Below are 11,427 nucleotides of genomic sequence, written 5' to 3' on the forward strand. Positions count from 1 at the left end.
TGAAAGGCGGGTCGCCCCTTGGTAATGGCTTTCTGCCACGGCCTCGCGTTCCCCCCGACTGCAGTTTCCCTAGAGAGAAAGAAAAGGGAAATCGCCTCAAAAATACGACAGGCCCCGTGTCTGAGGCTAAAGGCGCGGCCAGGAGAAGGGTCTCGGGAAAGGGCGTCGTTGCTTCGGAGTACGACCCCAACCCTTGACGGCCAGCTACCCAAAAATCGCAATCGCTCCCTGTCCCGCGTTGTTACTGACAAGTGGACTGCGGCGCTTCTGGGGTTTAACCTCATGCCTTTCCTTTTTCGTGGTGTGTAGGAAAACCATTCCGCCGAGCCGTGCAGAAGCGCATTGAAAACTCCTTTAAAACAAGCAGCTACCTCGCACTCGGTATTGACGGAGATACAGCCCGACTGCCAGCCTCTCACCACACCCCCAAAACCTAAAGAAATCCTTCCAGCCGATCCATGGACGCCTACTTCGAACCTGAAAATGCTGATTAGCGCAGCTAGTCCCGAGATTCGGAGCAGAGAACAGAGAAGGGAACTGTCAAACAACACGAGTGAGGTTCAACAGGCAAAACACTGTTTGCAGGTGTGTTGTAAAGGTGTCTTCTTTCTTTTTCAAGTTACCTGAAGGCTGTTTATTCAATATAAAAAGTTATACATTAACATACTACGATGTTTTTTAAGTTTTGAATTTAGAGTATTTGCCAAATATAAGTAAGGATATTGCCTACTTACATACAACAGGTTGTCATTTCGCTGTTTTTCTTTCACAACTGTTGAGGACAAAGGGAGAACACTGGGCCTTTCACAGTGCTCACAATGAAGCTCTTGAGTATCTATGCTTACATATTTATTGTAAAAATTCTCTTTTTCTTATTCCCGTGTAGGAGCATTTGTCGGGAGATGAATATGAAAAATCTCAACCAAGTCGCAAAGAGAAAAGTCTAGGATTGCTGTGTCATAAATTTTTAGCTCGATATCCTGATTACCCCAGCACCGCAGAGAATAATTACATTTGCCTTGATGAAGTAGCTGAAGAGCTTAGTAAGTTGGTGTATATGTTATTACATATTTATTCATACAGATGTGCCAGTAACCTACCATTTGTGTTTGTACATTTTTGCTCTGTAGAATTTTGAATGCTTACTGTATACTCTCAAACTTATTTCAACCCAGCTTTAAACTCTTCATCCTTAGAGCAATTCTTCTAAAAAGCTAAAGTTTCTTCAGTGAATTGAGGAACTCCGAATTATGTTTAATATTAAACATCTAAATTATTGCCAATACCACAAATAACCAGCTGCAGGTTTTTTGGGATTTAGAGATCATGGCTAAGATTAGTGGTTGGATTTTTGCGGCAGGAACTAGCGTTTCTCAAGCTGAACCCACAACTTCCTGTCCAGTCGTGACATCAAAGCAAGAAACTACGATAATTTAACTTTTTTAATTTTCTATCACTATTTTTATATCACACCAATGATCTACCGAGAATCTAAGTTGCTAACATGAAGCTGAAGCTTTTTTTTAATCATGGAGCTGTCAAATTACAGTATTCTACAATTTGTAACATTGATAACAGTTATAAATCATACTGCTATAAAATTTTTGGTGGTGTTATATCTTCATTGTATGTTGGGGGACACAAAAGGGATGAACTGCAAATTGAACGAAACATCTATTCTATTCATACTTTCTACAAAATACCACCTCTTTTAGAAAATGCCTAGTCAAAACCAAGAATTTAACAGACAAAAGAGAAAAGGACAGTGTGTTAATAGAATAACATATAAAAAGAAGTTACAAAACACTTGTATACCATGAGTTTCCAAGGTTATTTAATGGGACAATCTAAAAATCGATGCAATGAATAATTAAAAATGCTTTGGTTTTTTTTTTAAACTGTATTGAAACTCATCTAATGGCTCTTCTGGCAACACTAGGTTTTATTTCTTAAGGACTGCTGTAAACCAAGAATAACTGTGGAAAAACAAGTCCTTCCCTATGTAAAGCAAGAATTGCTTTCTTTTCCTGGCTGGCAAGATCTCTGAGGGCTATTTTCAGAAACCTTTGTCACAAGGAATTGGTGAAAACGGCTGGAAGTATATTGAGAGAAGGGGGAAGTATAAGAAACTGATCCCTTCTCTGTGCAAACCCTGTTTCAGGTAAATACGTGACAAAACAGATTTTATGTAGTAGAGATGTCATGTTCATCTTTTTTTTTTTTTTTTTTTCAGGTGTTGAGCGTAGACGCATATATGATATTGTGAACGTGCTAGAGAGCCTGCACATGGTGAGCCGCCTTGCCAAAAACAGATATGCTTGGCATGGGCGACATAATCTCTCCAAAACCCTGCAGGCTTTGAAAAAAGTTGGAGAAGAGAACAAATATACACAACAAATTCAGATGATCAAGAAAAGAGAGTATGAGCATGAATTTGATCTCGACGGTGAAAGACACGAAGAAATGGCAAGATCTTTTGGCTCAAATGAGCATTCAGAAATGTCTTTTGTTGAGCTCCCAGGAATGGAATTTCGTGCTGGTAAGAATTCTCTATAATGCCAAGAATAATATGTGCTTGTAATGACAAATATCTATGCACTTGGAAAAAACATTTATTGGACTTTTTTTTTTTCTTAAACACTACTGCCTGAAAGGCACCACAGCTGTTTGTGGTGAGAAAAAGTGCTCTGCACTCTTTCAGTTCTCTTACTCATTCAATCCTTACGCATGTATTTTGTTTTTACCGCGCGAGAACAAGGGGGCCTCAGGTGAAGCCATCAAACGTACCCAACATACGATCCAACTGCAGGATTTTTTACCGTTGAATGTTATAGCAGCCACAAGTATAAATTACTCCATGAATTTGTTTTTTAATTTAGGTTTGATTCATGGAAGAAATGTTAATTACGGGTTGTTAAATACATTGTATAACCTGCAGTTAAGCACCTTTAAGAGTACAAGTTGTCAGTCAGTAGGAAATGTATACGGGGGAAACATCACACTCTCTCTCTTTGTAGTTAAACTTGGTATCCACCTAATTGTCTGATTCTTGCCACGGAGAGACATGATTCTGGAGTCCACGTTGGCCCTGCGTACTTGCTGTGTTGTTTGTTCTTATAATAATTGTTACTGACAAATTTCTTTAGATTTTTTAAAATGTTTGTAGCTGGCGTGCCACTTAATACTTTAATCCTTTCTCCTGTCTGCTGCAGCATCAGTAAATAGCAGGAAAGACAAGTCTTTACGAGTGATGAGTCAGAAATTTGTGATGCTGTTTCTTGTATCGACTCCTCAAATAGTAAGCCTTGAAGTTGCTGCTAAAATCTTGATTGGAGAAGACCAGTTAGAAGACTTAGATAAAAGCAAGTTTAAAAGTAAGTAAAATGCTGCTGTTGCTGTCTGCTTTTTGATCTTACTCTAAGTAGAAACATTAAGCATAAGCTAAATGAACTATTCTAGTAGAAGTTTATATAGCATAAAATACCATCATCTTTTTCCTGCCATAAATATATTTGAGCCTCCAAAAACTCATTAAACACCTTGCACAGTTTTTAATCGGGACCCACTTGTGCATAGTCATTGATACATGACATAATGAGCACATAAGAGAAGGAAAAGTCCATTAAATCCTCTCTCATGAAGTCATGTCACAAGGCTGCTTATTGGTAACAATTTCTCTTTCTCTTTCACCAAGCAGTCTGTCAAAGATTTCAGCGTCATTTCAGCAAAAGGTGCCCCAGAATCATGCAAATCTCTGTTCTGGTGATAGAACTTACTTGTTGGAAATCTAAAGAAATTCTGTAAAAGTCCTGTTAATAACCTACACATGAGAGGAAGTGAAACCAAATGCTATAACTGCCAATTATTTCTTCATTCTCTGACCCTGCTCTCAGTTCCCTGCACACTTCCTCCTCTTCCTCTCCATTCAAATTAAAAGATACTTCTAGGTCTAGGCCTCTATATCTATAATAATAAAAAATGTGCCTGTTCTTGAGGGATCAAGGATTAATTGTAGGTTTCATTGAAAATGACACCCTTCCTTGATTCTCAGACATTGGACTTTTCTCGGACTCCTTGGCGCTTTTTTTTTTTTTATTGTGTCTATGCAACAAGAAAACTGATCCTCACTGGTTTCAGTTCGTAATTTCCTTTCCACTGCATCATGGCAACATAGAGAGGGTAGATGGGTAGTCAGTAGAGTTGGGTTTTTAGGTTTGTTTTCATTGTTTCTCTTTCCTCCATAATGTCTGTCTCGCAATAAAAGCATTTTTAGGGCATTCCATCCATGTGTTGTATTTCAGGTATCACGTTTTACCGTGTTCTTGGTTAAAAAGCCTAGTCCCAAGTTCCATGACTTGCTGGATTTTAAGTTTTCAGTAGCAGAAGCTTTGGCCTAAGCACATTCACTGTGCAGTCCAGAAATCACTCGTAATTTGATGGCTGCCTAAAACTTTTCCATAATAGCTCAACCTAGAAACAGTTAAGAACATGCAGGATGATTATCCTGTTGGACTTTAGTGTGTCTCTCCCCCTACTTCCCATAGTCACTGTTGCATGCGTGCACCTGCCTTTTAAGCTACTTATTTTCATTACAGAATTGGTAGAGGTTTGGCCATTGCAACCTAACTTATTTCAAAAATTTTGTCCTATATTTAGCATAATATACTTAGCAGTATTTTCTTTTCTAGATCTATGTCATTCCATTTTACATATAAACTTTATATTGTGATAAGATCTTATTTCCTAGTATAAATACCTGTCCCACAAAATTGTTCTTATAAAAAATGTAAAAAGGCTTTTCCTTTTAGCTGCTAAAGGGGCGTTACAACATTTTTAATCCGATATATGTTAACTTGTTAATTGGAATTCCTATATTTTACATTCATTTATTTTATTTCAGCCAAAATTAGGAGACTTTATGACATAGCAAATGTTCTCAGTAGCCTTGAGCTTATCAAGAAAGTTCATGTTACAGAGGAGAGAGGTAGAAAACCAGCATTCAAATGGACAGGACCTGAAGTCTTGCCAAATATTCAGGGTAGGTGGATGTGTCATTTCCTTTTGTTCTGCTGATGATTTTGATTGTTTCTTTGTTTTCTCTGCTAATTTTTTTTTGACCAAAAGACAGCAAACTAAGCAGAAAGTCTGTACTAATCACATCACTGTCCTTGGTGCTTGACAGCATAGCACACCAGTATATATTTCCACATAGTATATGTACGCATGAGCTGAGACTCTTGTATTTCCATTTCTGCTGCTACTAGTACTTCAATAATTATAAGCCAGGCTCAAATAACTGCTTTTAATTCGTGAATCTGCCTATGATATGTACTTACACCTTGGGGTTTTTTCTGCTTTTTAGATTCAAAACTTGAAACGACTTCTACGACCTGTCCCCCACCTATTTCAGAATCTATCACTGCCAAAGAGCAGTGTTCAAAAAACCTTTTTCCTTCAAGAGGAAAGCAAAACTTCACTCGGCATCCATCTCTAATAAAGCTAGTTAAAAGTATAGAAAATGACAGAAGAAAGATCCAATCTGCTCCGACCAGTCCAGTTAAAATAAGTACGTATGTTTTTCCAAGATTATTTTTACCTCAGATGTAGTCTTGCCTTAAATATTGAGGCTTGCCATCTTCTCATAGGAGATGTGGATGTGTGGGTATGCCTGCTTACAAAAAACATGTCTTAAGAACTCGCAAAAATAGGCAAGATGGGGAAAATATATGTTACCTGTAAATCTGGGGCTTTACAAGATTGATAGCGAAAACAAAGCTAAAATGATCCGTCTTCAGAGCGTAAGCTCTGCAATTAATAGCAGCTCTTCCCAGTTCAGTGGACCAAATCCAGTAACAGCTTGCGCAGTTGCAACCAAGTAAAATATGTTCCTTGAGATCTGGTCCAAATTCAGCACACTGCAGGGAACTCTAGCCACCTCTTTCACACCAAATACTCAAGGAGCAGCATATTTCTATTTCTGGTTTAAGAAGAATATTAAATCCCTTTTTTTACATATCTTGACTTTGTGTGATGTCTTACTGGCTACAAACTTCTGTTTGTGTAGTATAGCTGACTCTGGCTGTTTTATCTTTATGAACTGCTCTAACCCTGGCTGCTTGTGGAAACTGTGCTTTAGATCTTAGTATCGAAGCAGTTCTGTATGCCATAAAATTGCCAGAAAATTACCTATGTTCATGTTCTTGTTAGGTATCCTCTTCGGAGGGAAAAAAGTGGAGCTGAGGCTTTACAATTTGTTTGACACAAGCTACCATCCAATTGATCAAATCAAGTCTGGGCTGCAGTTTGAGGATAACATGGAGTCTTAATGTCTTCTCGTTAAATGTGTATGCCACATTAAATAACACCATCTCCTCGAGACAAAATTTAACTTCTACGTTTGATGCACTAACAGTTTTGTTTTGTTTTGCCCCTCCAACCAGGTACTGATCAAAATTTATCAGCTTTCCCAAGTAAAATGGCTCAGGTTCCAGCAATAGCTAAACATCAGCTGGAAGGACAATCAAAGTAAGTTTGCACAAGTGTTAAGGTGAACAGCTTTATTTTGTCACTGGCCATTAAGTTAAAGCTATGCTCAGTTTGACTTGAGCAATAGTCTGCAAAAACCAGTAACCCGATACTGCAGGCTATTTTTTTCACTTACTGTTTTCTCTTTAGTGGATTGAGAAATACAAGTTTGCAGTAAGTCCTTGTATTGCAGAAAATAATTTGTCAGGGCATTCATCTCGGTAGGAAGGTATTAAAATATGTTTGGGTTTGTTTGTTTTGTTTTGTTTTTTTTAAGGAAAGCAAAAGAGATGAACATGAAAATGTCAAGATCTGCTTTGGAATGTAATTTGTCCTCACCTGAGGTGGTCCCCAAGCCTGAACCTCCTCGCACAGCAGCACACCTCCCAGCTCTCCCACAGCCACTGGGTGTCTGTCCTCCAAGCCACAGTTCAGTCTCGCCAGTAATACTACCTCATACTCATTCTGGTGTTTCGTATGCAATATATCTGCATCCTTCCCAAGCCCACACTGTGACAACATACAGCCCGAGTTTCATGTTGCAGCCTCTACCGTGTGCTAATGTAACTGGAATTGAGAGTATTAATTCAAAAGTCTTAAATAAAATAACCACTGAGGAAGGGGACAATCAGATAGCTACAGATGATCCAAGAAAATCCTTGACTGCTAAAGACAGACCTCTTATAAAACCAGAAGCTTCATCACAGAGGTGCCTTAAAAGATCACAAGCATTACAAGAGAATAATTTGATTAAAAGATACAGAAGTGATGAGGAAAGCCTTGATACTTCTCTGGTAAGTTAAATTATTTTTAAAATGCCATTTTATAGCTTAATGATGTTGCCTACCTACTCATTTTCGAAGTGATTTAGGAGCCTACCAGATGTTGTTAAATTTGTCAATAAATTGTAAAGAAGCCTGCCAGGGAAGTAACCTTGTAAGCACTTACGCCTTTAGCTTACTTTAAGAGCATTTGTGCTGAAGACTTGTAGAACCTTTGCCGTAGGAACCATTTCACCTGTTGGCTTTTGGAACACCAGTTCTTAACAGTCGTCTTCATACCTCCCCTTCTGGAGGGTATGAGAACAGTTAAAGCTGTTGAAGCTGTCTGCTGTTCCTTGCTAAAGCAAGTGTGCGGAGGTGTCGTAGGTAACGTTAGACTTGAAGGGATGACGTTCACTTGTGCTTGCTGATGTCTGGGGAGCTGTTTTTGTTTGTTATATATATCTCAAGTATCACATAATCACGCTGGTATTTGCAAAGCATCAGGCGGAATATGCAGTATGCAATGTAACACATATCTTTGAAAAGCCAACCTAGGATCAGGCTGTATTTTTCTCCCTGTTCGCCTCTCCTCCCCCTCCAAATACTTATTTCCAAAATGTGTCAGAGTGCTAGTCAAAATAAAACAACCCCCCAAAACATTATTTCAAGACTTACCTATTTATACAATGATTCTGGAGCAGTTCAGGTTGCTCACCTCGCTGGCATTCATCCTTGGCTTTAGAGGTGTTAGGAGGGAAAGTGGACACGTAAGAGGCGCTGGAGAGAGAATGTCCCAAAATCCTGATACCTTCTAAATATTTCAATCCAATGTTTTATGTTGTTCACGGTGGATCGTTGTAGGCATAATCATACAGCACACGAAGACAATAAGAGGTTCAGATGCCCTTGAAGCATATGGAGAAACTGGGTCTAGATTGCTTTCTGCTCCTCAGTTGCCGAATGTTTTAGTGCCTCCGTAAAGTATTCGGCTGCTGGAAATTGTCCTTGCCAAAACAGTAGTGAAATGTTTATCAACGTGTTGTGACAACGCGCAGTGTCAAACATCCACTAGCGGTGAAGGAGCAAGAGGGGATAACATAGAACTGGCTGTCTTATTGACTAGACATTTTTGTAGCGCAAACTTGGGAGTCAGGAGAAAGCTTGCTTTCCTAATTTTTTAAAACGTATAAATAACATTGTAGACCTGTAATTGAGAAAGTTAAGTCTTACAATGTCTGCCTTTGGTTTTGTATGTACTTTTTTTTAAAGGGAGAATCTATTAGAAATGAAAGACCACCTTCCAATAGCTCACAAATGAATCACGAGATGGACAATTTCCAGGGAGAGAGACAGAACAAAACCAAAACATTTTATCAAAACACGGCAAGTTGCTATGACCAATGTAAAAGAGAAGATATTCCCAAAGATGAGAACAAAATCAAAACCAAACAAGACATACCTGTAGCATTTGCCATACCTGCTCATGAGGTAAGCTGTCAGACACCACAGCACGTCTTGCCATTACCCGGGAAACCACCACTTGGAGTCTCTACAAAAGAAACAAAACTATAATGAATGAGCTACACATCTGTAGATTGTCTTTGGTTGGATTATTTCTAGTGTGCTTTCAAAACCTTATTTTGTAGGAATGTAGGACTTCTATTTCTGCATTAAGCACATAAGTAAGAGGACATGAGGCTTCGACTGGGATGAAGATCACAACTAAGACTAAGCAGATGAAGGCAACGTTGAGATCTGTTACATCCCCACTCCTTTGTTTGTGTATATTTAGTCTCAAAGAATTTGATTTACAACAGAATCACATGAAACTCTCTTCATCAGTAAAATTTGGTATTCTGCAGTTAAGACTTAGTACTGTAGAGAAGCTGAATAAATAATAGGTCTATTGACAAAAACAGCAGTTGTAAATGCAAAAGGATTGTCTTCCAATATTTGTCTTATGAGACACACAATCCAAGAATGAGGTGACGTGATGATTACGGGGTCCAGATGTTTTTTCAGGGGCGGGGAGGGAAGTATTCGGTATCAGGATTTCTCTTTTGTCTAGTGTAATTGTACTGTGTTAATCCCAGATGGATTTCCAGTTCCTCACAGAGATATCAGCTGGAAATGCAGCCAGCTGACAGCAGTCTTATTTTAAACAGCATGTCCTCGAGTCAGTTGTGTCTCGTTTCAGATGGAAGGTAGCACAGGCATGGAATAAAAGATCCTGGGGATATGGATGATAAAGAGAAGAACAAGGCAAGGGGGTTGCAACTTTGGAGAAAAACTTCATTTTTTGTTTTTTATGTGTTTGGGGTACAGGAGTATTGTCTTTTTCTTTTTCAGACTTTTTTTCCCTCTGGTTATCTTATTCCTCTGACTCAGTGCACCCATGGCAACAAGGCAGGCCTTTCCAATAAAGAGAGAGCCGGGCTATGTTCATTACCGCACACTACCTACAGCTCACCCGTTGCTGGTGAGTATTAAATAAAATAGGCATACAGCTGTCTGGCTTAAAGGATTGTGGGCCAGATTCATCACAACGCGATGGCTTGAGTCTCCATTTTTAATCCCTTTCAACACTCGATTTTTCTGCTTCAGGTGTCATTCCAGTGACAGGATCTGAACTGCAAGCAGTTAACATTCCTATATAACACCCTTGAATATAATGCTGTCGCCTACTTCCATAGCTGCTGCACCTGTACTGAGCAACTCCTGTCTCAATTCAAGCAATACCAGTTCTGCCCAAAATCCAAGTTCTTCAGTTCTGAACGTTACACTGCAACACATAGGACTAATACCTGCTGGTGTGCAAGTTCCTGCAAATCCTGTCCTTCAGCACATGCCAGTCTCTTCACAACCGGAAAACGTTAGCCATAGCTCAGAAGACATCAACTTGCAGGAAGAGAAGGTAAATAAAAATATATTGCAACTTTTTGACCATGATGGGTTGAGTGGGAAGTACAGTGTAGTAACTCCTTTACAGCAGGTAGAATTTTTAAATAAGCATTTTTTTGATCTTTATAAACCAGCACTGCCCACAAAGAGCTGGCAGTGAAGGCTAGCCTAAGTACAAAGTAATCGAGAGGTTAGAAAGGAAGAACGAGTGTCTTGCGTCTTGTGGAAGTGGAGCCAGCTGGAAGATGACAAGATGTGGAGACAGCTGTTTTAAAGGGAGGATTTTGCATAGATCTGAGGGGACACTTATTAACAAATTGTCCGTTTGTTACTTTATCTTTCCTTCTTGTTACTCTCCTAATCTCAAGTTCTTGCATTTCATGTTAGGGTTTTTTTAATAAGACAGGATTGTAGAGGATTTTAAAAGAATATTTTTTTTTTCCCCACAGGAAGTTTTGCTGTATATTTTGTGTAATACTGTATCACCTAAGATCTGTTTGTATTAAAAAAGGAGGTAGGAGGGGATTAGAAAAAACAGATTTTTTTAGTTAAATAGTTTTATATGTATTCATAGTTATATCAAGGAATACTTGAGGTATATTCTTCTCGGTAATGAGTTGTTAAGTTTCTGAATTTCAGGAAAAAAAATTCATTTGCTAGCATCCTGTAGAAACCTAAAACTAGAATTCACTCTCTTTTTTTTTTTCCCTCCTTCCCCTTAAATGAAAGTAACTTTCTCTTTTCTCTTTAGCCTTCCATTCCAAAGGAATCCCATGAGCCCCAGACAGCTACAGAAATTTTTTTCCGCACACCAGGAGGGCCGAACACAGTATCTTCACTCGCTGCAAACTCAGATGGTACCGACACAATCTCTGAAGGAACTCTCTATATTCCTCAACGAAAACTTGAAGTGTCAGAGGACTAGTTTTGGGATGTCAAGCTGCTGAACGTGTTAGCAGGCATAATTACTAGTAACACTCTGCACACATCTTGGATTGTGTGATGGACAGTGTGTGTTTTGGACATGTATTGGCAAGACCTCAATACTGGAATAGCCTTAATTAATGCTTTAGAATTAAAACTGGCTCTTAATGAGAAAGTTAATGTCTAATAATTTCTCCAAAAGGCTTACCTGAAGTATTATAGCAAGGAAGTTATGTATGTAGTGTTTTTTGTGTTGCTGTTCTGCTATGCAAAGTAAGATGAAATTGTCTTTGTACAGAAAGGTACGGTCTAT

The 11,427-nt window shown here is 38.8% G+C and overlaps 1 protein-coding gene across 1 annotated transcript; it reads left to right on the forward strand.

The window, feature by feature from the left end:
* The first annotated feature begins 327 nt into the window (after positions 1–327).
* On the forward strand, positions 328–11,115 carry E2F8 (E2F transcription factor 8). Its single transcript, XM_010296521.1, is given in 13 exon segments — positions 328–585; positions 887–1,043; positions 2,234–2,539; positions 3,213–3,374; positions 4,901–5,038; positions 5,363–5,572; positions 6,438–6,525; positions 6,803–7,319; positions 8,559–8,777; positions 9,639–9,768; positions 9,894–9,938; positions 9,941–10,203; positions 10,942–11,115. Coding segments are annotated over 13 exon segments (2,511 nt in total). The 5' UTR covers positions 328–483.
* The last annotated feature ends 312 nt before the right edge of the window (positions 11,116–11,427 follow it).

This window comes from Phaethon lepturus, unplaced genomic scaffold, assembly GCF_000687285.1.
Source record: "Phaethon lepturus isolate BGI_N335 unplaced genomic scaffold, ASM68728v1 scaffold45781, whole genome shotgun sequence".
NCBI lineage: Eukaryota > Metazoa > Chordata > Aves > Phaethontiformes > Phaethontidae > Phaethon > Phaethon lepturus.